The following is a 27,458-nucleotide window of genomic DNA, read 5'->3' on the forward strand; positions in this document are numbered from 1 at the left end:
AAACACCAATTTGTGAAATAATAAGAATGGATTCGTAAGGAACCCGTGCATGGATAATTTCCTGGGAGAGAGCATTCATTTCCGATTGCAAGCACTGTCTGATAGCTCTCACATACTCTGACATACTATTACTGGTGTCATATATTTATTATATTTGCGAATATTTCCTATACCTGCACTGCTACATGGAAAACCCCAAAATCCAAAATACTTTCTCACCATTTGCTCTCTTCTTGGGATACTTGGAGCTCCTCGTTCTGCCTGTAGTTGACATGCCGCTCTCGCTCATGGAGTCGTGGGCAGAGGAAGCGCTGCCCGTGGCTTCGCTGTCACGGATCATGCTTTCATATCCGCTGCTGCCACCACTGTGGTAGAACAGAGCTGTGCGGCCCATGGCTGGAGGCAGCTCCCCACTCAACACGCTGCTGTTGTCACTTCCATGGCCGCTGCTGTAGCGTTGAGGCCGCCTGGGTGCTGTGATTTTGCTGTATGGAGAGGGCAGCATGGCTATGGGAGATTTGTCATCACTCACGTTCACCCCGCTGTCATTCCCACTGTCTGAATCTCCTGAACCTCTCATGTGTTTGCCTGATATGTTGCCTGTTGCTAATTCGCTCACACGGCTGTTGGCAGCCCTCATGGCCTGCTTTGTGCCCATGATGGTTCCTCGCCCAGGCTTACTGCTAACAGCAGCGGTGGTCCGAGGAGCTGATGTCCGTCCTGATGGAGGGAGGTTGGCGTTGGTATTTCTGGTCATGGGAGAGGCCAAAGATTTGGTGGAGGAGCTTAGGCCCTTTGAGTTGTTGGCTGACAGTGAGCGTGCCTTGCTGCCATTGACTGCTCCTAATGTTCTAGGATTCACAGACGCTTTTATCTGACCAGGTTTGTTAGTATTTCCTCCACTTGGAGATGATGGGCAGGTAGCTATAGGAGAGCTGGATGAATTAGGAACACCAAATCTCGGAATGGACTTGCTGGATTTGCTCCCTAAACTTGCCCCACTATTCTCCCGACTGAGGGCAGTTCTGGAACCCGATAAGGAAAGGCTTTCACACCTTTCCAGTGACATTTGACTGCCATAATGCTGCCCAGCCTCTCCTCTTGCCCCCCTGGCTTTTAGACTAGAGGTAACTTTGGCTGTGTTGAGACTGGAGGTTCGGAAACTGGTCGAGTCTGCTCTGTGACGTACCTCAAGCTCATCCTCTGATACAGCTGCCCTTGCTCCCGAAGCCCTTCCTGTCTCCCCATATGGTGACTTTAAGGCACTTTGGGGCAGCAGGGTCTTAGTCTTATGATCAAGACTGGACTTTCTCACTGGAGGGGGAGGAGGCGAGGTGCAACCAGGTTTAGGGAGATTACTCGCTTTCTGTGAGTTAGCCTTGTTGTTTTTCCCCAAAGAGGAGAATTTAAGGCTGTTGGTAGATGTGATAATATCTTGGGTTCCCTTGTAGTCTGCGGAGGAATGGATGACGGGCACTGTTCCAAGGGTTGTGGCACCTCGTCTCAGCTGAGGCATTTTGCTGGGTGGATTCTTACTGGCTGACTTCTCACAGCCATCGACCACCCTCTGGGATGAGGTAGACCCCTGCACCTTGGGTGGGCGAGGTACACTGTTGCTGTTGTTGGATGTTTTGCTGGAAGGTATGCCACTGGGAGGATTTCTGAGAAATCTGCTGGTACTGCTGTAGTCAGAAAACTGAGGTTCTGAGTGGTTGTCATTGCGCTGCCAAGGATCCTCCTGCTTAACCTCTTGCCTTGGTGGCTCTCTGCTGCTGCTGCTGCTACTGCTACTACTATGAGAGATGGATGAGGTAGGTTTAATCTTCCTGGGAAGACTGGAGTGGACTATGGAGGGGCCCTGTGGAAGTTGGGAGGAACTAAGTGAGTGAGCTTTAGTTATTTTAGATGCAAATCTGAGCGAGCCTTTGGCTGATTCCGGAGATGGGGGGCACTTTGTTAAGGATAGTTTACTTGAGGCAGCACTATCACTGTCCAGTTCGGAAAAACTAAATCCACTGTCATTTAGGGAGTTCTTGGGATCTCTAGGAGAGGATACACAATGGAACATATCCAGGGAATCGAAATAAAAAGTGGCCTCTGGTCCCATGTGCTTAGCCTGAGGAAGAAAGACGTCTGAATGAGCCCCTTCACTCTCCAAGGTGCAGACACTAACCTCACTCAGCCAAGAGCTGATAGATGAACCCCTGCTATCTATACACTCCATTGCTCCCTCCCGAAGGGGTGTGACCACTGCAATGTTCACCTCCGATCCTCCCGAAGCTGATGTGTAGGCGTCAAATTCATCATTGATGCTGCTGATGATGCTGACAGGTCGGGAACCAGAGGCCAGGGCCTGAAGGGAGCAGTCACTATTGAAGCTGATAATGCTGGATGGCCGACCCTTATCTACAATGCTGCCTATAGACAGCTCCTCCACCACAGTGAACACCAGCTCATCCTCCCCATTCAGCTCCACAGGCTGCTGCAAGGTGACAGTGGCTCTAAGGATGTCCCGATCCAGACACCTCTCCTTCAAAGTAGAGCGCACCTGACACACCTCCACTGGAGCTCTGAGCAAAGGGGAAGTGCAGGGATCCCTCCTTTTCACAGCTTGGTGGCTCATTCCCACAGGTGGCATTCTGGTGCTGGACCTCTCTTCGTTATCTGTATTTTCTCTCTGTTGTGAGGGAGGTGGGGCCGGCTTTGGCAAGGCTTTCTTGTTGAAGTAAACCTTCTCCCTCACCACAGGCTCAGAGTTCGGTGCTGCAGCGGTAGCTAGTTTGTTTGTATTAACCCAGCTTTCAGAAACCAAGGCCTTCTCACCATCAGCACTGGTTCTGCATACATTTTGGACATTCTCTGGTGGTGTCCTTTCTGCAGGTACGCATTGCCTCTTGGCATTATCCAGTTTAGATTTAGCGTTGGGACTGCAGGACGGTTGTGTAGTGACAGATTTCGGAGACTGTTTGGGTGAGATGCTCTCTTGGTTGTAAGAAACATTTGCTACAGTCTTTGGTGAAACAGAGCCTTGGCTCTCCTTAGATTTGTCAGTCTTGGGGCTAGCCTGGCTTCGCTTGCCCTCTCCAACAAAGGCAGTGGGTTCTTCACTGCCATCTATACACTCTAGCCTCTCCTGCAGCTCAGCAAATGTGTTGCATTTGAAGAACTGGTCTCTGTCCAGAGGGCCCTCTTTTGCAGACTTTTTCCTATTCAGGGAGGGGATGATTGGAACAAAGGCAGGTGGGCCTTCGTTGTCACTAAGCTCCCTGTCTGAGATTGCAGTTCCCCCAGGGCCAACATAAATGACAGTATCACAGGACTGTTCACTACTGGAGGAGTAGTCTGGGTCACTGAGCAGAGAGGGCAGCTCTGGGTCCAGGGCTACTGTCCGAGGGTGGAAGGGCCTAAGGTGTGGCGGCCGGCGGATCCTCCCTTCCTCACAAGAACTCTCCCCTCCAGATGAACTGGATGCGTACTGCAAAGCAGAATTAAAGAAGACATTAGTCTCAGGATCTCATTAAGAGATGACAGTAATGTGATTCTATCTTCTTAAAATATTAATGTAACAATCCCGTCATTTTACAAAACTATTTTAACGCTAATAATTTATAGTAGATTCATTTATTAGCACTTTCATAGTGAAATAAATCGTAGGACCATGAAATTACCAGTCGATATTTATCTAAAGGTTAAAAGTGCACATCAATAATCACACAGAAATTAATGTCAATAATATGAATGGCTGGATGTGGACTGCATTGTAATCATGCCTGGTTCCAATACTAAATAAATACATGCTGTCATTCCACCTAATTATCTGGAGCATATATTTCCCTAATCCGGGGGTATGCATTACACACTTCCTTAGGCAGTAGTATTGATTACATGATAATGTGTTGGGGAGCTGAGAAAAACTAGCTCTGAGTTACCGCACTAATAATCTTTCATTTGCAGAAGCATTCACACATTCATTTGCTTAACAGCTCCAAAATTACAGGAGGAAGAAAAATTTAAGGACTGAAGTCACGGCATGAAATGTGATGAATGTAATCAAACTTGCACAAGCAAGGAACGTAATTGCTGTAAAAGCAACACTTTATAATGACGTTAAACAACAATTACACTGTATTTATCATTTAAAACAATAAACAACACTGAACAGAAATTATTTAGAAGTATTTTAATTCAAATGGACCATTTGCTGTCACTGGATTTTTCATACAGTAGTTATTTATCTGATTATTATTGCATATGTTAAACCAGATTTATCAGTGCTAATCAGTTTACCAGCATACCTTAGACTTCTTCTTCCTCATGCGGTGGATGCGGGAAGCCAGCTGGATGGTGGTGAGTGAGTCAGCATAGTTGGCGGGGGAATCAGAGATGTGGGCGATCATGGTGGTTCTGCAGTTGATGTTGCCAAGGGACTCCCTCAACAACATTGTCAGTTTGCTGTCCCTACAGGGTGCATTTACATCACTGTTAGCAAACAGCACAGTACTATTTAAAAATGACAATAAAGGTAGCTGACATGATTCCAGGAGGAGCCATTTTGAATTCTCTAAGCTGAAAATTACTCCCAAATGATGAGTCATTCATCGTTTCATACCTGAGCAACCACAATATAATCTTATGAAACACCAGTGAAAGCTATTATATGAGGCTAACTAAACAAACTAAATAAACAGTCACACAACAAACCTGTAAGACTGACGACCCGTGCAACGACTTGCCTGAAACAATTACTTATAGTTGACAGAAGCTAAAACACAGTAAAAGAGCCTGTAAAACTAATGGTGGTTTTCTTACCTGTAAGGTACATGTTTCGCTCCATTTGCTAAAGCCATGATGACATTTCCCAGTGCGTTTAGAGAGAGACACAAGCCTCCCCCTCCGTCTCTGCTTTTACTCAGGACCTTTTCACAGCTTCCCAGGTCGATGAGGTGCAGCCTGCTCCGTCCGCCTGACACTGTGCCAACGACAGAAGAAGAACCAGGTGAGTAAAGCGCGGACACTCCCTCTCTGAAGTCAGCTCTTTGCACACATTGCCACGATGACAGGAGTGGCACTGCTCAGCCCAGACCAGACCGGTGACTGTCAGGGCTGTTTGATTTATTTATGAGACAGATTCCCACACTGAAATGATTAAAATTGCAACCAGACTGGTAAACTCCCAGCAGTTGTGTAACTCATAGCAACAAGGAGGCTCCACTGGTTATACACATAAAAATGAAAGAATCCGCTGACAATCAAAAACACATATGCAGTGCCATTCTAATGATTTAAAATGCAGCTGGAGTGAATTGGCTGTCACTGTGAAAATCACAGGGTTACATATTGTTATGTGGATGACTGATGTAATTGCTACAGCAGCAGCAAAACATCAAACTCTTGTCAGTAAGGCTTCAAATATTCATTTGCTCTTGACCAAAGCATAAAACTTGCACACAAACTAATTTCTGTCTTGCAGAGGCAAGAACCACTTCATCCTTTAACATTAAAAATAACTGACTTTCATTCATACTTACAGTGCAATTTTTTGAGACAGGTCACCTTTACATAGATATAATTAGGAGAGGAAATATACTGATCTGGTTGCACTCATATGTGCACAAATGTGTGGTAACAACTTGTAGGTACACTATGACAGAGTTGGAGATGTAGTAATGGAACGGTACTAACTTCCTCCCTTGCCACTCTTCTCCATGCGGTACTGGTAAATGTGCAGTGTGAACAGCATGTGGGAGTTGCGTCGGTCTTCCTCATCTGCATTGGGTCTGTTGGTGCTGCGTGCGGCGATGGCTGCGTCCAGGAAGAAGGCGGCTTTCTCAGCTGTCGGGGCACGGAGCTCGCTCTGATTCTGGAGCTGTAGAGGGGAGGAAGAGACAGAGAACAGGGTTAGGAGGTGCGGAGGGGACCACATAGGTCTTTAAGAATGAGGGTAGATGTGGAAAGGATACCGGGGAAGAGAGGAAGGAGAAAGAGATGGGAGCCAGTTAATTGGACCCCAGCACACATTTCTTGCACATTAGACTGGGTCTCAGGGGCAATTAAAACAGCAGATATGCACACAGAGGGAGGGGAATTAGGAGAGGTAATGGTGGAGCAGGAGGCAGGGGCACTTCCCTTGCCCTGGATGTGATGATGGTGGTGGTGAGATACAGAAAGAGAGAGGGTGGGGGGGTAGAAGAGAGAGACAAGGCGGGGGGCATCATGAAGGGAGCCCACGCATGGCTTCTGAGAGGAAGAGCATGAAGGAGCCTCACAGAACTGCACAGCCTTTGAAGTCAGAGTCCATACAGATCCCCCCAAAAAACAACATCTGACAGCAACACCTGTGAGTGTCTTCAAACCTACAGTCCTCCCCCATCCCCCAATAATACTTCTATTGTGCTGTGGAAGGCTAGCACTAACACACGGGTAATAGATGCTGATGGATGCTGACAGGAGAGTCAATACAAAGGTAAGAAGAAAGCCATCAATACCACAGATGGGTTTGGTGGAAATATAAAGCAAGGATTTCAGAGGCAGATAGGATAGAGCGAGACTGACTGGGAAGTCCTGGGAGATAAAAACACACACACACACACATGCACTCACAAGAAAAAGTCAAACATCTTTGGTAGAGGAAAAGGTAGATCATATACAGACAAAGATCAATACCGAGACAGACTAATACTTTATAACCTGCAGGGAGAATAAAAGGATCAGTGAACAAAGAAAAAAGTGGAGGAGGTGGAATGCTTCTAACCTGAGTGCCACAGATGGGATCCTCTCTCAGGTGGATACCCGGGGACTGGCCTTCCTGCAGGCTGCCTGTTGACACCTCAGACAGCAAGTCTTTCAGCTCCTCATCTTTCCCAAAAATTTCCACTGCAGACACTCGGACAGAGAAGCGCGTGCCCGTCTTCTCCTTGCGCTCATTGATGAGCTTGAAGAGCCAGGAAATGGCACAGGGCACAATGCCTAGGCTCTGAGTGGAGCTGTCTTTGCCAATCATGGTGTATGTCTTGCCTGGGGATATGTAAAAGAGAGAGGGGGATGGAAATGGAAATATTGCCTTGTGTCTCGAAGCTAGCTAACACAGGCTCACTATATGTTCAAACTAAAATAATTTCTTTAATCAAGCTGTCTGGAATGGCCAGGAAGGTGACAAAAGACTAGACACTGACATTGGATATTTTCTGAGGGTTATTGTGTTAAACAAGTGCTGATGAAAAAAATTAATAAAGGCTGATGTGGGGTTTCGGAGGTAATATCCAGTACATGCCAAATAAAAATCAAACGCTAATCCAAGGACCCATTCCAGAAGCAGTCATTCTGAGGAGAATTATAGCCAGTGGAAGCAGCAGCATGAGGAGAGCAAGCCCTTCAGCCTAAGAGCACTGGCCAGGCCAATTACTAAGATTTTAATTACAGACTGAGCCCTGAAGCCTGGATGCAGCACTTTACCCCTCACCCCCCCTACCCCAGACTCACTACTCATTCCTTTCCTCCAATCTCCCATTCCTTGCCTCACCCCAGTGCACTGCTAAGCCAATTGTGGACATCAAGTGTAGCTAACTAGCTAACAAAGAGCAATGAGAGTTTTCTTTAGCTAACAAAGACTCATGTCTAATCTCTTGCCAGTGGAGGAGCTTACCGAGCTTGACTTGGCCAAAGCAGAAGATGCAGCCGTCTGCACCGTTCACCACAGACTGGATGACCTCGGCTACTGTCCCTGAGCACACCTCAGCCTGTGAAAAACACACAGAGACAACGCTCTCGCAGTCAATTTACAATTCAGCCAACTCCAAGACATACTGTAAAACAGGCATAAATGAAACTGCTGAATCCAAACTGATAACATATAAACCAAACAGCTATTTGGCATTGGTTTCACCAAATCACATTAATAGTTTCAGTGTTTTTCATCACTTGGGATTGTGTGTGTTTGTGTGCTGCAACGTGTGGCTCATTTTTTGCAATCTGTTTCAGCATGGGTCCTTTGGGGCAAGGCTTCTGAAGCGGAGGCCCTTTCCCATACATCACATAGCAAACAAGGCCTCTAACAGCAGAACAGCTTGCTGTTACCGTTAGCCACCAGCAGTACTGTCCCAGCGGCACAATCTAGCAGCTTGGCTTCAGCTCTGCAGCAGCAACATCTAGGCTTCAGCTAACAGCAGATTACTTGGGGAGAATACTTGCTCGAAGTAGGTGGTACGATAGAAGATCTGAGGCTTTCACCACAATGGAAACACCATCCCACACAGTGATGACAATCTCCTCTGCTCTCAGCTATTTAGAGCTTACTGCACCATGGGGAAATATATAAAATATTTGACCTCAAGTTTTTATCTTTTTTATTTTGCAGTGGCCGAGATCGAGCTGAGCATTCTGTTCAAAAAAATGTGCTGTTTGTTTAAAGCTGTGGAGAGAACAAGATTAGTGTTCTCCTAAGTTACCATGGAGTAAACATGTATCTGACCTTTGTCTTTGATCTTAGTGGGTATGCCTGCTGTGTGCTGCAGAGGGCTGAGGTTAGATATAGCTGTTCTATGAAAGGAGAGGTTACATATAACTGGAGTGGATTCAAATCATTCCCCAGAGGGCTTAGGAGGCCCAGCTGTTAGGCCCACACTGGTATGAATGCCCTCTGACCCAAGACAAGCATTTTTCTCTAAGCCCCTGGCCACACCCTGCCAGCATGAAGACGTCCCTTTGCCCTTGAGAGGTTGAAATCCCACAAACATACACATGCAAACACACATACTGTTCCTTACTTGTGAGGCATCCTGGGTAAAAACAGCATCGAAGGCGAATATCTTTGGGACGGCCACAGTGGCAGATCTCCTGTGTCCTGAACTGGAGTGTGGGCTGGACGCGGGGTCGTAGAGGGTCAGCTGCTTCTTCCTACTGTCCACTTTCAAAAAAGACTGAGACTCTGAGGAGTCTGCAGCCTCCAGAGACGGACAGATACGCATCATCACTTTCACCTGAATCAAAATGGGAGACAGATAAGAAGAAAAAAAAAAAAAAAAAAAAAAAAGAAGGGTGGATGAGAAAGTGAGATAGTGTAAAACATGAAATAAAACTGGAGAAATGTGCAGACAGACTCAGCAGAGAGATGTAAGATTGCATTTTTCAGGTTTAGCACAGAGGGAAAAAATTGTGTTCTAAGCTTACCATCTTTTATTTACAGTGCACTGACGGAGGAAAAAGGGGACAGGCACTTTCTGATTATAGGTTAGGATCCAAACTGAGAGCATGGCTCAGCATACTGCATTAACATCACGTCCACTATGTCAGTGTTGATGTACATTGAAGGTTGCCATGGAAACACTTGGTCTCACATTGACTGGTGAACTCAATGGGTCAGCGTAATGTTGAATGGTGTCAGTGAAAGGCAGCAAGGTGCGTATTGAAAGTCATAGCAGAAAATGGTGGAAATTAATGTGTGTGAAGCGCCACGCTGGGGGATTATCCCTCCAGTGGGTTGTTTTTCTGGACCCGGCGCAGCTCACCAGCATGGGAGTGCAGGAGCATATGGCCCCCCTCCTTCTTATCCCACCTACTCACTCTTCCTCCTTCTCCCTCTCCTCCTCCCCGTCTATTGCCTGGAAACTGGCAGCTCCACATTAAGGAGCTTGAAACTCACCCTGTTGCATTATGGGGCCAGACATTCATAAAAGTGAGCTTACAGTCTTAACACATTCCACAGGTCACGGTACAGTTCATGATGCCCGCATGGAACACTAAATAGGATGACAACTCATATCTAAAGGTGTTTATTCGGTACCGCTCTGACAAGCCTGTTCACGTCCAATGTTACTGCCATGGTTACAGGAGTGAAGCCATTCTGCCAAGCTGTGTATGGTGGCACCTCGTACAAACAATAGTAATTTCACAATTTCCTGCCTCTGCCCTGCTGCACAGATTCACTGTGTGTGGTTTGTGTGGGTGTGGTTGTGCTTGTGCGTGTCAGCCTTTAGGACACCTCCATTTACAAGCACCTTCTTTTGAAATTCTGACAACTCTATATTGCTTTACAATCTGATGATCAGATATACACCACCACTTTTTTTTTTTTTCCTGTGGAGGCACTGTGGAAATATATCTGTGACTGACAGGAGACATAAACGGCTCTTGGGATATGTATAGCGGTCTTTGGAGTCCCTGTCAACTCCCCAAGTGTTTAGTGTTACAACTAGCATTACATCAACTGAACAGTTTCTATATCCTACAGTATATGTGGTAGGAAACTCAATCCAGAACCATTTCAAAGCCCCTCGAAAAAGTACCTATGATGCCTCTCAGGCATTGAAATAAAAACCTTAAAGTACAGCTAACTCCCTTCCCTTTTTGACAGATGACTGTTTTGCTCAGCCTGGGACTCTCCTCTGTCTTCACCCCTACACAAAAGGACCATTCTTCCCCTGACTAGTATATAAATATTGCTGCAGATCCAGGCTCCACCGCTCTGAAACAATGTCACTGGAAATTCCTTTCTTTCAGTGAATGAATTCATCCTGGATTCCTCAGGCCAAGTGCAAACTCTCTTTATACTCCGCAGGGGGCAGTTATCTTGACTGACGTGTGCATATGTTGAGTAAATTACATTTGCTATGACATTTAAACTGGGCTTCCACATTTGACTGCTGGTCCTCTGTCTACCAGACAGAGGCTACCAGGCGAGCTAATGTCTCAGTTTTATTTATGTTGGCAGAGATCAGATACTGGAGGCCACAGAGGATTGGCTACAGTATTTTCACACCTAAGACTCCGTGCTAATGGCCCCTGTTTCCCTGTCCCTTGATCCCCCACAAAATCCATTAGTGTGGCTTGGCATTCCTCCATCCACACAACTCTTTACTTGAACAGCCATGTCTAGGTTAAAAGTGGAGAGGTGGAAGTGACCCACATACAGGTTGATGGAAACAAGACATCCACCCAATTATTTGGATATGAAACAGACACAGGCGAAGTCAAAACCATGCAAGCTACTGAAAATGTGCAAATGTAATTCCACAAGCGAGAGACAGGGAGAAAGAAACTGAGAAAGCTGACTGATGTGTTTGATTTACAATAAGAAAACCTGAAAATCTGGCCTGATTGGCTTGGAGCGATATCATAAATCTTGATTTCCCCTTTAAAAACCAGCCAATGTAGGTGCACAGATGCACAGTATACCTCAGGTGTGGGCTTGAAGAGGCTTGTTAATAACACAGTTTTCTTTTTTTTTTTTTTATGAAGTCTGTGTGTCAATGGAGATTTACAGTATGTGGCAAAATCTCAAACCGTCTGGATACCTGGCAACAAAAGCGAACACTTCCTATCCAGGTGGGATCTAATCTTGTTAGGGGACTTCTTCTGCTTTATAAATACAGGACGCCAGCTCTGACAAACAATACCCAATAAACCACAAAGGATGAGTGATGTGTTTATACAGCTTTGTTTAATGACTGTCCTATTGCTGCCAGCCTGACTTTCATCATCGCACATGGTACCTAAAATGGAATTAGAAATCCTGCCGTTAACGTGACCGCAGATTTGTGAATTATAGCTTTTACTGACTTTCTGTGTTCAAAGAGAGGAATGTTGGTCTCACAAACTGAGTGAATTCATGACATTCCAACAGGCTTATCTGGCTGCATCTGCACGGACTGGACCAGACGGCACGCTGCCTCTGGACCAGCGTGCCGCCACTCTGCATTCTCCCTTTCAAATAAGGGTCTGTCTTTATCTGTATGTGTGTGTGTGTGTGTGTGTGTGTGTGTGTAGGGGGGGGGTGAGGTTGTGTAGGGGGGTGTGGCAGAGGTTATGGGGGTTTACAAGGGTGGAGTCTATATATATCTGTTGTGCATTAACTGTATTTTATGAGCATTAACGTCATGCATTCAGCTTTGAGTCTTTTGTCTATATGCTGCTGTGCGTCTGCTCTCACCTTTCCCATCCCTGGATTCTCTTTCACTTTGGACACGGCTCGGAGCAGGCATGGCGGGGCGGGGGGCGGTGAGACCTGCAGGATGCCGCTGAAGTTGGTGGGGTAGATGGAGGGCTCCTGTAGGTGGAGCAGTGAGGGCTGGTGCTTCTTCCGCTTGGAGGACAGGTTCAGCTTCTGAGCTGCCCTGAAAGACGGAAAAAACAAAAACACCTGGAGGTTGAAGCTAAACTTAGAAAACCACCATTCCTGAAAGTTCATATATATAAACAAATCACTTTTTGTTAAGGTGATGTTTTCTTCCAGAGACGTAGCCAACCAAAAAGCTTATTGATTTGAAATGTCTAACTTGACATTTTTTGAGGGTGTGCTGCAAAGCCTTTAGAAATCACACGCTGAAACTGTAACATAAAAGGTCACCAAGCTCCTTTTAGTCTGCCAAAGTAAACAAAGTCAGTGGGAGAGCCACACTATGCCACCACTCCCACCCTTTCTTCACTCTAAAAATGCCTTTTCTTCCAACGCCCAACTCATACTCCCCTGCCATGAAAGATAATGCTTCAGCCCTCCACTTCATCTAGAACCAGTAGAGCTCTCTCATATCTTTATGTTTTTCATACAGAAAACTGCAAATCCATAAGATAAAAAAATTACCAGCCAAGACTCTTTGACTGTCAGGGACCACACATACAGGCTGTTACAGCAGGAAGGCAGAGTAAATACCCAAACACAAAACAATCTGTCATGGACATGACAGGCGAGGTCTGTTGAAACACTGCCCTCTGGGATATAGTCATGTCCATCTCTGCTACTAAAGCTAAGCAATTATGAGTATGCTCACCCATCATTTAAGTCAAAGCTGCAGCACATGCTGTATGTTTAGAGTTTTGATCATTTACAGAGAGAGGCAGGTAGGTAAACCCAGTTGTCTCCTCTACTTTAGTGGTATCATGAGAGACAAATGGCTGTCTGAGCAGTTCTGCTGTGCTGGCACCTAACAGAACCCTCTGTTGTAACTGAATCCAGCTTTTTGACAGTCCTCTAATTAAAATCCACTCTCATCCTGGCCTTGTGTCTCCCAGACACAGCATTGAGGAGACACAGATTGACCACAGGGCTAACTGAGTCAGGCACATGCTCTCCTATCTGTCTAAACTCCTGCAACTAAAAGGGCAGCACCAATATCTCTGCCTGGCCCGCAGGGAATCCAGCCAGACGTAGAGTGGTTCCAGGTATGGCATCGCCCTGGATCAGCTAACCCTGTACCTCAGCTGGAAATTCAAGGTCAGGGGAGGAAAGTAATACCCCAAGGAAATTCAATGCACTCAAATGGTTTTTACTCAAGCTGTGGGATTTCAGAGAAATGCAGGCAAGACAAAGAAGCGGTTGTCAACATGGAGGAAAGAGTGGCATAGAGAACGAAAGAAGATTGGTGTGAGAGATTAAAAGATGAAAAATCTGCGGAGCAAGGGATTTTTGGAGAAGTAAAAGAAAAGCAGAGCATGTGAAAAAAAGAAAGAGTGGGAGGAAAAAAAAAGAACAGATCTCTGTGTGTCCTGGTGAGCAGTAGTTTCCTAAGAGGCCAGCCTGAGCTCATTAGTCCTGCACTGGGCTCCTCCGGACAGGACTGGGTGGGCCACTGCCAAAAACACAGCCTCCTCCCATCCTCTACCCCTCCCCTCCCCTCCCCTCCCCTAGAGTGACAACCCCCACCCCTCCTCTCCTCAGCAGTCTCCTCTCCACTGTACGCCCCCCTGCAGCGACAGCCCAAGAGCACAATCAGGGAACACACTGCCGGCTGATGGAATAATTATTGCATCCAAGAAGGCTACACGAGAAGGTTCTCCCCAGGGAGCTGCCTATGTGTGATAGCATGCGAGACGGATCGTGTGACGGGGAAAAAAAATGAGATGGAATAGATGAATGTGAGATGGAGAGAAAGAAAAGGGAAACTACACCATAGTACACGTGGCTGTGTGCCACTATGTGTGTGTGTATGCGCATTTATGAGAGGTATCCGCAGCACATTCATTCAAGATAAATGTACCCCATCTCTGTCTCTCGCTCCTGCTCTCTCACCTCATTCTGTCTCTACCTCCTTCAGCAAAGAGATAAATCAGGCATCAGGAGTCACCATAAGACACCACATAGGGAAGAAAGGCAGGTAAGAGCAGTGTGCTGATTTAATATAATTATCTTGACCAGTGAGGAGTGCACACAAGCCAGTGCTTGGGCTTGTAACCTTGAGATTTAATTCATGCTGCACAATGACGATTGCACATGTGAGAAAAAAGGATGATATCACTTTTTTTTCTCCCCGCCACGACCACATGTACACAGGGAAATTAATTGCTTGTCACTATCTCTCCCTGTCTCTCCTTCTCCTTCCTCCCGTCTCTACGTTTCCCAAATATATGATCGGTCAATGGAAAATAGGCGGTCAGGAGAGGCTCAGATTTCTTCAACAACAACAGCTTGTCCACCTGTTCACTCCCCATCTCCATGCTAATGAAGCTGTTTCCCTACACAACTTGCAAATGCTCAAAGGAGGAACTGTGCATCTAGCAAAGCAGAGGCTCTGATATCAGTCAGTTTCAAGTTTGTAGAAAATATTCACATGCTGAGTCTGCTCTGTGGAGCGCTTCACAAACTGAACCAAAGGTTTGCTTAAACATGCACCAGGAAGAAAATGCTGCAGTGGTGTACTTACAGCTCTTTCCAATCCATTATCTAGTTTATGGTCATAGTCAAAAAAGAGACAACTGATAGAGTTCAACTTTGCGGTCCATGTCTGTGTTGTCACTGCTCTCCATTACTTGCACATTTGACACGCCGGCACAGTCGCCGAGAACACCGCGAGGCGGGGCTGCTCACTAGTTGGGGCACAGGGGTCCTCTTTGCTCCGATCACAATCATCGAGGTTCCACTTGATTTCACAGAGGTTTGTAAGAAGCTGGAGGGGCGGAGGGAGGACGAGGAGGAGGAGGCGTGGGCGTCATAGTAACCGAGTGGAACAAGCGCCAGGTGGGGCAGGGTGGAGGTGGGCAGAGAGGAAGAGTACCCTGCAGGAAAAGCAGTAGGTTCACAGTGAGGCGGGTGCAGAAAGTCCAGAGAGCTTCTTAGGAGGTCAGGATGAGAAGGAGAACCTCCCCTGTTCGTACGCCACTAAAGCACCTCTAACTCTTTCCATGCCTCTTCACCTGCAAAAGTTCTGTTCAGCAATGCAAAAACCTGCGACAGCTTCCTCCCCAACTCAGTTTTCCACTCCTTCTTTCACATGCGATTCTGCATTCATCCCACAGGCTGCATGATTTTCTTTCATTCAGTTAATCCACTGTGGTGTGTCTGCTGTGAGTGGCTGCAGGTCCTGATGCCCAGGTCCTTCCCAGAGTCTCTGCTGCTCACAGGCAGGAGGAGGGGGAGAGAATCAGCACGCCTGGCTAGGCTGGAAGATTTCCTTGGGTGGCTGAGAATGAGGAGAAATTCCTACTCTGGTTCCGCCTCTCAGTCCTTCTCCTGCTATCGGTGAAATGCTGGCAGCTGTCCTGCCGTTTTTCTCTCTCTCTCTCTCTCTCTCCCTCTCCCTGCCTCTCTCTCTCACTCTCCCTCACACATACACACACTCACACACACACACACATCCCTGCTCTCTCCCTGCCTCCCTCCTCTCCCTTTCTTTCCTCAGCCCAGCCCCTTTTCCCTCCGACTGCCAGACGAGGTGTCAGCGCTCGATTGCTGGCTGCTTGCGGCGCAATTTGCGAGTGCTCTCTTTCTCTCTCTCTCTACACACACACACACACACACACACACACACACACATACACTCACTCTGTCTCATACAAACCCCAGCACACACACACACACACACACACACACACACACACACACACACACGTATGCACCCCACCACACGTCACATGAATACTTAATGCATACAGGAGCCCTCTCTTCTTTTAGGGTCCCACACTTCAAACAGATTTGGTTAGTATGCCTACAGTGCATGCATGCATGAGCACAAGTGTGTATGTGCGTTTCTGTGTTTGTGTGAGTAGTGAGTGTACACTTGTGCACGTTTGTATTTTTTTGCCTTTGTTGAAGGATGTAATTAGCCAGATGAATGAGAGTGTTATTAATCATAAGGAGTGACACACAGATAAGGAAGGATATACTTAAGAGCAGAAAGATGGATTGCCAGAATGAGCAATGCTCTGACTCAATTGGAAAACTAAGAGAGATTAAAAAAAAAAAAAAAGAGTGCGAGCAAAGAGGAGAGCGAGGGAGAGGACAGACAATGAACAGATGACATCTGAGGAAGGCTGATCTATGTTGGCCAGTGAGAACGAGTGCAGTCAGTCAATGGTCAAGGGTAAAAAGGGGAATGAAAGCATGTGAGTGGGCGAGCGCCGGGGTGAGAGTACCCTGTATTCCCTGGGCTGCCAATTTACCAGTAAGCCCTCTCAGCCCCCGACCAGCCAGACTTGTTTGAAAGGCTGCTGCTTTGGCTGCAGAGAGCCTACTACAACATATCGGCAGACAGAGTGGGTGTGAGAGTTGCCAGATGAAAGTGCATTCAGCACAAACACACACAAAGCTCTCCTTCTGACACAGTGCCCTGTATATGAACTCTGCACGATTAAATTTGGAGGCAAAAAATAAAAGCCACCACCGCCTCTGTTTGGAGAGCAAACTATAGTAATGAAGCAGTTTGATATATCACATAACCTTTATCTTCCTCCTTGCCACAGCACGCTTACCTCTGCTTTTCTGCAGTGTGTCCAAATGAATTCGCCTGAGGTGGCTTTATTCTAAAGAGCAGGAACCGTCCCCTGAAGGTGTTTTCGCTAACACTGAATGCCTCTGAATCATGACAGGCAACGGTCATGAAGACAACACTAATGTGGACACTGGTCCCTGCTGACAGCGCAACCGGTCATTAGTCTCGTGCCTATTGCTGCTACCTTCAATGTGGTTTCAAGTGTTATATATCAAAATGATGTAATTGTAGGGAACAGTCACAGTTGGAACTGTCCTGATAGCATTTCAGCTCCGTCACTGTCTCCTTTTGAACAGACCTCAGAGACAGATAATGACTGTAATATATATAAATGAGCCAAAGCAAGACAGATGTAAAATCAAGGACCGTTTGAAATAAAAGGTCTACCGGCTCCTTTGTTCGAGAGAGGACATCTACATTTCGTCCTCACCTACGGAGGGAGTGACAGTGAGGGAGGAGGAGAGGAGGTCAATGACTGGAGAACAGAGAGAGTGGAGAAGCTGTGTTTGCCTGCTGCTTTCAAAGCTTCACTCTGGCCTGCTGTCAATAATCGCTCCAGCCCTCTTTTCAAGCTTTGTCAAATTAACAAGAGAAATTCCTCTGCCCCAGAGAATCATTAGCTGGTGCACCCATTAGCTTGTTTGTGCAAATTTGTCTCTGTTCTTCAGGCCAGCTATACAGCTCTTTAGGTAGCCCCCTTTCTGTGGCTAATTACCATGTTGGCCACATTTACTATCCTTGACATTTCCTTTCTGTGATTCTCCTTTTTTTCCCTCTGCAGACAAGATAAGGTTGCTCTGGCCATTCATGCAGGGATCAGATCACTGGGTCTGATATCAGACTGCTTTATCCCCCCCACCGTGAGTCTACCTTGCACTGCTGCTGCTGATTAGCAGGCCGGCATAGCTCTTCATGAATGGAGATGGGAATACTGGGCTCCAGCCAGCCTCAACATCTTGTGGTAATAATGACTACAGCACAATGAGTCAGGCTCGCTCGCTGCTGGAGATTCCTGGAATCAGAAGTTAAAAGGCATTTGTGAGATGTTTTTTGAAGGGATGTATGTGCATGAAGCCACGTTGTTGTGTGCTGGAGTCGCTGTCAAACTCAAAATGCCATATCAGCAGATGGTCATGATTGATTGGGCTGGATGTGTGTTGTGGGTCTATCAGGTGAGGTGCAATGTTTTTGAGTCAAAAGATAATCAATAGGGAACCTCCCCAGAGCTAAAATCAGTACACACCGTCTTATTGATGGGCTGCCCTTGACACGATCAAACAGCTCTCTGCCCCAAAGGTGTGGGGGAATAACATAAATCTACCAACTGTGCTCAACCGTAGGAGAAATACAGACTTAGATCAGCACAGGGCTAATGTGCAGACAGAACAACTGCCTGGTTTGCTCTTTGCTAAATTTGGGTTGGATTAAAACAAATTGTCAGTTCTGCGCTGGCCTCGATGGCTGCGGGCCCAGGTCACTCACAGTGTGACCCAGCCGCTGCTAAGCTTCAGTGGTGATTAAGCGACCATGACATCAGCCCGTGAACACACACATTCATATGGTGCACAGACAAGAGGAGATGATGTCATACTCTGCCAACCAGCCCTGGCAGCGAGAAGGCCCACCCAGACAAGATTTACGAGTGAGGTCAGGATGCTGAACATTAAGTATGAGGCAGATTCCCCCACACCATAAAACGCTTTTTCTCAGAGTCAACCACTGTAGCCGTATCTCACTCGGTCAGAGAAGACTGTTTGCTGTGGGTGTCAGCATCCCCCAGATGTATGGCGTTTCATGTATAAATATATGCATTACTCCAACACTAAAAGCCGAGGGGGTCACATAGGGTGGGCTTTCCCAAAGAAATAAGCAAATTCAGGTTACCTGAGACACAGCATTGGGCACATAGGGACAATAATGGAGAGACAGGCTGTCAAATGCATGACAAAGCTGATCCAAGCCTCCTGTGTGGCGCTGAGGTTTAGTCTGGTAATGAGTCTGTCTCCTTTCCAAAGTCTCCCTGCAATCAAGGGACCACTGGTATAAACATTAATTTAGTTTTTCTCACTTCCTCTCTCTTATCCTAAATCACTCAAAACAACTAATGCCTGAGGCCACAGCCCCCTGAATACAGTGATTAATCTTGGAATGTGGTGCAACAAATGTTAATTGTGGTGAAAATGTGCAATTCTGCTTCACAGAAGCAGCTAAAAAAACTCTCACCTGGAGATACAGAGACCATGCAGTCTGGTTACCTTATCACTCAGATTAGCATCGACCAAAAACCCAGATCTTTCCAGTCATTTAAAAAAAAATGTTTCCTGTCTCCCTCTGCAGCACCAGATACATTAAAAGGGAAGAGAGAACTAACAGGCTTATCTGGCCGTCAGTTGAATCTTATCAATCCAAAGCTCTGAAGCTTTCAACTGGCTGCCAGCCTGCTTCCTCCAGCTTGGCTGTTTTAATGGTAGTCTGAAGGTAGAGCTGCTCTCTCCCGTGTCAGTTTATACAGCAGCAGTTTACAGGAAGTGGCCAAACACCTTCAGGCTAGGATTTATAGACTTTCTATAAATCCTCAGAAATAGATAAATGGATCCCAGCTAAACCAGACAGCAATGAACGTGATGTCCGGTTGAGCAATATCTTGCCTGGCACGTTCCAAACACATTCAACCAAAGCCTTTTAGAAAAGCTCTTTGTTCCAACAAGGTGTCCAACAAGCCTTTTGTTCATGCGGTGTCTGGCCTTGGACACAGAATACCAAATGGGGCATCATTTGTGCGCTGACTGCTGACAGCCCAAGGCTGCACACACATCTTCACTGAACCAGTCCCCGGCCAATTAGGTAAGGCCAAATGCATTCATATAACATCTGTGAGTACAATGTGTAATCATAGAAAAGATTCTAGACAAAAACTGATGTCACCATTTGCAACTAACTTGCCACAGTCATGTCATAATAAGCTCTTCAGCATAAGCTCTTCTGTCAGAGCAAGAGAGAAACACGCAGCTTTCCCTAAATTAATCCTAAATTCTACCCAGGTTTTCAAACCTGTTCTGTCACCATCTCCTCAGAACTCTTTTGAAACAGTCTGTGGACTGAGGTGGAAAATGAGGGATTAGGGCATTCTCTGGAGAATAGCTTGAATAACGAGGGATCATTTGAAACACAGGAGAAGAAAGAGTGCTAGTGGGGAAATGGGGAAAAGGCAGTGCAGAGGTAAAGATGGCGATGAAAAAATAATAAATTGGAGATCACTGAGATGGAATAGAAGAGAGAAAGAAAGAAACGGTCCAAACACAGTCAGTACAAGGAAGAGACAGGTGAAACAGAAAGAAAGAGGCAGTGAGAGAGGGAGCAGCAGGGTGCACAGCCAAGTCCTCTCTTCGATCAGTGGGCCTGGCTCTGTGCCAGTGAGGCGATGTCCATGAGGAGGTAAATCATTTTCTGCCTGAGAAAGAAACAGGAAAAAATGATCGCTGGGGCTATGCCACAGCCAGCTTGGAATTGCTTTATTCCCAAAGATGGGAATCCCCAGTCGGCCAAGAATAAATGGAACAGTTGGCGCCAAAAAGTGAAAAAACTCATCAATATTCAAGAAAGCCTGGTTTGTCGCTACAGTACATCAGAGTAAGCAACAGTAGATTTAAGCACTGGCTTGTATCAACACAGAAGTAAAAGCAACTTTTTTGTTCCTTTTACTCCGCATATCAAGGGAAATATGTTAAGCAGGTTTATCTTCTGTGCCTTTGGACATCACATCAAGAAGAACAGACTCATGCCAGCAGACCCTCACCTCCCAAAGGACTTTGCAAAGACGATGCTCTGTGTCTACGCCAAGGCTCACGCCTTAATGATGGAGGAGGGAATATTTTTTTGGCGCGGTGAGGATCCACAGCGTGTGACAAACCCTTCTTGTGGTAAAACTGCCTTTCCGTGTTTTTGTGTTTAACGCCCTACCCATAAAGCATTGCGCCTCCAGACACCCTACACCCATCGTCCCATTCACATCCCTACCTATTCCTCCCATACCCACAGAGAAAGACCACAAAACTCTCTTGCCAAGTTAGAGGTTTAAGGAGGGTTTTCAGATAAGCAAAGGAAGGGCATTTAGGATAAAAGTCAGGGGCTATAATTCTATTTATAGTTGACTTCATTGTTCCTCATAGCATTCAGCAACACATCTTGCTAATATGGCCTTAACTAGCTCAAACATTAGGGCATGTGGAGGGGAACAAAGCACGGGACTTAACTCTGCAGGACCCATTTGTCAGTCAATGAGTTAAGGGGCCAATTAAAGGCCCCTAGAGGAAGGAATTGAAAATGCCTGCAATGAGAGTCAAAAGGTCCTCAAAGGAAAATCTCTAGCAATTGACCAAACTTGTTTAGGAGCAGCAGCATTGGAAGTATGTGGGGGAAAAGAAAACGCTCAGCTATTGCATCAAAATTGGTTCAGGCAGCAAAAATAAAAGTCTTGGAAGAAAATTCACTTTTCAGCTGATGGGTGACAGATGATAATGAAGACATGTTTTTCCCTGCTCTGCAGACTGCAGCCTCCCCACCCCTGGCACTGCTGACAAAGATTAACAGCTGCTTTCATCTCTTCCAGTGTATTTTCACTCTGCTCCTCAGACACTGCTCCAGGTATTTTGCAACGCTCCTCTCCAAGGCTGCAGAGAATCTGGAATAACTTCACACTCTCAATACACATGTTGAACTCCGGTTCACCCACCATCCCACCCACATCTTCCCTTGAAAACCTCAGGAAGGCTGTTCTGCTCAGGGCATGCAGGGAAGAAGTCTTGGCTCTCACATCAAGTCATCACCACCTGAGCGACGTTTCCTGTCTCAGAAATCGGTTCAGCTCACATTGGAAGCAGGTTATTGGATATACAAGAAACAAATGAGGATATTAAAAGAGGATGCCTCCCCCGATCAGATATAATGTCCTCTTGGATTACCACATAACCTCCTATCAGAATGGAGAATAACTTCAGAGAATGATGAGTGTGGGAGAGACAGACCGACAAGAAGAGAGCCAGCATACTTCTGCTCCACTTCTCTGCTTCATTAATCACTTGCCGCCAGGGTAAGACACCTAGCGATTATTTATTTGCACTTCTCCACAAAGAGGCTATCACAACAAACAGGCCCGCAGGCTGCTCAGAACATTTGGGGGTGATTAATCAGTGGGTTGTCCAGAGAGACAGAACGGGGGGGGGGGGGAGTTTTAACACGTGTTTCTTGATCTTTCATCTTTATTCAAGTCAATGGGAAACCCAACATAAACTAGAGGGGGTCCGAGTCAGGTGAAACGAGCAGCACTGTCAGTCAGATGGCCATGATATCAGATGCAGGAGTCGTGGATGAAGTGAAAATGATCGTTTGGAATCGGCCAAATCAATAAACACATCACGGATACACTGTATACTGTAAGAATGCTGATCTAACCACATGGGGAAAATGTTTTCCCTGAGAACCGCCACTAAGACGTTAGTGACTACAACCGCATTATTCCAGCTAAGCAGTTTATCCTGTATCACACACTCATAAAGTCAGCCACAGAAATACACAGTGCAACACACACTGGGCCACATAGAGCGTATGGGGATAATGGGATTTTTAGCACACTACAGCTGGCTCTCACGTGTTGGGTCGTGAACCGATTACAAACTATAATCCGCTCCATTCACGGCGATGTGCATGCAGAAAGCAGCGACAGAAACGCTGAGGAGAAAAATCCTCCTCTCTACTTTAAGTTTGATACAGCGGGTTTTTTTCTTTAGGTTTTTTTTTCTCGTGTACTGCGCAAGCTTCTGGCTTGCGCAGTATGTTCCTGGACGAGAGTGGGTGGAGGGTGTAATATCCTACACAAAAACTCTTAATCTTTTCTAACTCGCCACTAAGAAGCACATTGTGGTGCAAATATCATGTGGAATATGTACTAGAAGCACGATTATGTTTCCCCTGTGTCATAATGTAGCTGGTTGTGTATATATTGTACCAATTTACAGTGAAGCAAAATGTGTGCATTTGCAAATAATACAGTGTCAACAATCTACAGTATGTGATCACGGTGAAATGGTTCAGCTATTGAAGCTGTGGGTGATGAGGTAAACACTGAAGCACCTGCCCTGACAATGGCCTTATCCTCAGTGGTAATCTGATCTCCATGCGTAAAAAAAAAGCTGGGCCCTTCCCATCCAGCATGGGGTTGCTGCATATGTGTGTTTCTGAAGAAAAAAAATAGAGCACAAGCGTTTGGGGAAATCAACGTACAAGCACTGATTGGGCAGCTATTAGTTATTCATGTTGAATAGAAGGCCGTGGCGTGGCTGAGCACTGAGGAGCAGTGATGCCTGGGAAGCTCCACCATCTTTGTTTCTCTGGATTGTTAGACATAAAGGCAGCTCACGGGAGCGGAGGCCACCGGCTCTCTTTTGCGTCTGCACACAATAGGTCATAAAATTCCTCAACGCATATTCCCCGCCACCAGCTACTGCAATTCACTCTTTCTTATTCCGCCACACTCTCACACTGTGTCTCAACCATAATGCAGAAGCCACTGCGGTTGTAATGACAAGGATAATAGAGTCCATTTGCATGACTTTCACTCAGGGGCACTAAGGAGGTTTAGATGGCATCCCTCAGCTCCCACAGGCATAATGCATAATATCCATTCAACAGGCTAGGGGTTAAAGAATTTGCAGAGTCGGGCATGATAACATTACAACACTAATGTACTGATCATGAAGCCCTGTGGGCAACTATAGCCGTTATTCAGCTGAATGGGGAATGCTCAACGTGGGCAGGCAAACAGAGTTGGAAAGGGATTGATGCTGAGGGCGTGACCTCTTCTGCCCACATTCAACTATTCTCACACAAACTGGCTTTTCCTGTCAACCATTACCAGCATGCTGAAAGAAGAAGGCAGCACTATGTTACAAGAACAAGGAACAGGCCTACAGGACAGAGGTCTACGCTCCACATCCTCTCATTTAACCGTGCATGAAAGGAATCTGTCAGGAGTGGATGTCCGTGCTTTCCACTCTCCCCTCAGGGCTTAGTACACGTGGACCCAGGGTGAGTGCACAGGCTTGAGTCAGCGCTTCAGCTCTTTGTTTGTCAGCCCCCCCCCACACCGTCCCCCCTGCAGGCTATGTGAGTGGGCCAGACAGACTTCCTGACTCAGGGATTCATTTGGGGGAACAGGCGAAAGGGCACCGGGTTATCCCTCACACAGGCTGCAACAAACCCTCGGCTTTTTCCTTGCCCCATCACTGGAGCTGTTTGCCATTCATGATGACAGGCACAAGTGATTCTACAGTGCCAGTCACAACAGTGCCAATAACCCTTGTGCTGCAGGGGGCACAACACTATCACACAATGTTATCATATCCCAGGGAAGAGATAGACACCCAGCAAGAGGCAAGGACATCTGCCACAGTGAAGTCAGTGCTTCAGCTGTGCAGCAAAGTCAGATTAGAAGAAGAGTAACTCACAGAATCCTAATCAGAATTTGTCATATAATATTCAGCATATACCCCTGTGAAGCAGGGGTACAGTAAAGATTATATCTTTCAGAAAACAATGATGTCTGTTACCTGAGAATCATGGAAGATTATGAGTCAGAGAGAGAAGCAACCCACTGCTGTTTGAGGGTGGATGAGAAGACACATGAGGGTAGTGGGATGTATCTACCTGCTGTAGATCCCTGAGGCTGCAAGGCCAGACTGGATCTCCATCAACACCTCAGCCTTGACGGCGCCTGACAGGCACTGGATGGATTCACACCTGGGCTTATATAGAGGCTGCAGCGCCGTCATGGCCTCAGCTGGTGCTGCCACTGAGTCTGCCACTGCACAGAGGCAGCCATTAGTCCCATCAGCCTGATTATGGCAGCAAAAATACCAGCTGGTGTTTTATCCGACAGTAAACAAAGACAAATACCACAGAGCAGCTCAACCATCCACCCACTCAATACTTCTGATGAGCCATTCGCTGCCCTGGGCATGTGTTGCTCAGATTCAACAGATTAATATGAATCAGTTGTCATTTGTCAGGCTCTGGAGGTAGAGGTAGCATTAACATTTCAGTTCCACTGTGGTTGTTTCCTCAAAATGGAGCCAGCATTTCAGCAAAATGTTTCCTGCCATGCTATATATTCCCCTCAAGCTCTAACTTCGGTGGAGGAATCCACAAAACCATTACCCTCTCACCTCTAGGGAGCAGACAGCCCAACTCCCACAATCCACGGAGCGGAAAAGAGAGAGCGACACAGAAAGAAATGTAAAGTGAGAGAGTGAGAGAGCAAGACAGAGGAAAGAGAGAAAAGAAAAACAATAGACATCACAGCTCACCAGGCTGAATCAAAAACCGACACCCAAATGTGCATTTGCTACACCTTACTACACAAACACACACAAGGAGAGAGTCACACATCCATGTGAGCTCTGTGCTGTCTGTGTACAGCAAAACTTACTTGACTCCCATGGTAGTGAATCCGATTTTCTTCTCCAGAGGCGCAGACCTCCTGCTCCTGATGCTGTCAGAATGGAGCATCAGCCTGAGGACGCCTACTGAATGACAACATTTACAAGCACATTCGTCCCAGGCAGCTACCGCCCCGCTCTGTATCTTTATCCCCCTGCGGGGGCCAGATCCAGTGTGCTCACTCGACCCCTCTGCTCCACATAATCTGCCCTGCCTATTTGTCAGTGACAGAGATCCCTGCTGTCAATCACAGCACAGCCAACCAAACACAGCAGCATCCTGCTTCGTCCACTTGGAGCCAACACATGCTAGCATCAACACATGCTAGCATCACCACATCCTTTACAAACAAACACACAGGGTGTACTGAGTTTCCCATGAAAACTTCATCCAATCAAAATTCAATCAACCTATACACATGATTAAACAATGGACTTCAGCAAATCAGCCAACATGTTATTCAGAACATGAACAATCACTTGTGATCCTGCAGTGCTCCCACTTTGCAACACACTGCACTCAGTATTGAAGAGATGCTTGTCCCTCCCCCTAACTAAATTCTACTCCAATGGAGTAGAGTGGGTATTTTCAACTTCCTGATTTCCAATCTCCACTTTTGAAAGAAAAATCAGTCACATTTTATTTCCACAAGCTAATGACTTGTTTCTATGGTTACTCAGAGCAGCCTGGGGGGGATAAAGGGCAGACTGAGTGTTGCTGACACAAAGGCAGGGTCTTTGCAGGAGAACCTGGGCCGAATGGCCACGCTGACACAATTACAGGAGGAATCCCTCTGCACAATCACAGTCATTACTGCGCAAACACTCACCTGGGCAGCAGCTGCGGGGCAGACGATGGACGACCATAAAACCACTTCCTCCTGACACTCCTTCAGGGCCACATTCCAGCAAACAGCTGTCCGCCCTGCCCCTGCAACAGCCTGCCCGCCAGCCTGGGTGCCACCTCTGAAGTCTTTAACGTCACTGAATCTCCTACTGACTTGTTGTGTCTCCAAGGTCTTCTGGACTCTTCTATTCATTACCTCCTTGTATCTTTGCACTGAGTAAATCATCCCTCTCCTGAGTGTGATTAGTGTGTGGTTACAAAGTGAAAAATGAACCAGCACCCCCTCCAAACAAACATAAACCAACAATAGGCCATGGATAATGTCTCATGCTGCTGCGCAGAAATGAGCACACTGAGCAAAGTAGACTGCAAACTGAGCAGTAGACTCCTCTCAGCAGTGTGCACTGAAAAATCCCACGGGCCCGGTGGGTAATAAACACACCGTCACAATCAGCAGGTGTTAATGGAACAGAGAGATGGGTAGAGGGATCTGTGAGGCGGCAGTTAGCCACACCACCTAGCCCCTGCTGTGAGCTCTGCCTGGCTTCATTACACAATGCTGTGTCAATACACTAATCATATGCTCTGTCACAAGGCAATCAGCGCTTAACATGGTAGTCAGCTGAACACATGGCTCGAAATTCATTACCCCCCCACCCCCAGTAATACTCTGGTGTACACACACATAATGATATGCACACATGCACACACACACACACACACCATCCGGTCAGGGTTTGACCTTTGACTCTTCCTGTCTCTTTGCGACTGTATAGTCAGTCTAATTACCATTGGGTCATCATTGACCTCAGGGTCATCTGTGTTTCAGGCTACTATCCACAATTACCAGAGACAGGAAGCAGGATGAAAGAAAAATGCTTTAAAAGATACATTCATTGTGTGATCAAAGACATTTTGTAATTTCTGAAAACAGAAGCGTCACAAGATAATATTCATGGTTGCTGGACTTTTATGGGAAAATTCTCCCACAGGCGACAACACAGAGACAAAAAAAGAGCTCAGAGTTTTACGTTTGCAGCCTGATATTTATACATGCAACTTAGTCATTTGTTCCCTTGAATTAACATTCAAATTAATAATTTGTAATATGTGTTCACACAAATCACATCAACAATCTGCAAAATAAAGTTCAAGGATGTTGTACCAAAGTGTTGTATCTAAAAGCCAAAACTAATTTCAACATAAATGTGAGGTAATGAATGCATTACCATAATTTTAACATTCTGAAGTAATTTGTTGCTTTGACCACTAAGTAACTAAAACAATCCAGTATGTTCAGTTGTTTTAACATGACATCATTAGCCTTTTAAAAGAATAAAGTGATTTAAATGCACAATTAAGTGGCTCAGGGCCACAAATAATTAATCTGAGGGGACACATTACTGTCTTGTGCACGGGAATTGT

General features: G+C 46.3%; 1 protein-coding gene across 2 annotated transcripts in view; it reads right to left on the bottom strand.

Annotated features, from left to right (window-relative positions):
• The window catches only part of kif26ab (kinesin family member 26Ab), a 66,703-nt gene that overhangs the window by 4,095 nt on the left and 35,150 nt on the right, over positions 1–27,458 (bottom strand). Inside the window, exons 1-9 of one of the 2 annotated variants that reach the window (XM_056393550.1) lie at positions 14,631–15,441; positions 11,924–12,107; positions 8,763–8,975; positions 7,643–7,736; positions 6,752–7,014; positions 5,683–5,866; positions 4,810–4,969; positions 4,296–4,458; positions 220–3,475 (exon numbers count right to left, since the gene is read on the bottom strand). In XM_056393550.1, the coding sequence (XP_056249525.1) occupies positions 220–3,475; positions 4,296–4,458; positions 4,810–4,969; positions 5,683–5,866; positions 6,752–7,014; positions 7,643–7,736; positions 8,763–8,975; positions 11,924–12,107; positions 14,631–14,647 (4,534 nt within the window). In that variant the 5' untranslated portion in view covers positions 14,648–15,441. Of the gene's footprint in view, positions 1–219; positions 3,476–4,295; positions 4,459–4,809; positions 4,970–5,682; positions 5,867–6,751; positions 7,015–7,642; positions 7,737–8,762; positions 8,976–11,923; positions 12,108–14,630; positions 15,442–27,458 lie in introns of those variants that run through there. The other variant, XM_056393549.1, reaches the window with a different exon arrangement.

Source organism: Seriola aureovittata, chromosome 13 (genome assembly GCF_021018895.1).
Source record: "Seriola aureovittata isolate HTS-2021-v1 ecotype China chromosome 13, ASM2101889v1, whole genome shotgun sequence".
In the NCBI taxonomy this organism is placed as follows: Eukaryota; Metazoa; Chordata; class Actinopteri; order Carangiformes; family Carangidae; genus Seriola; species Seriola aureovittata.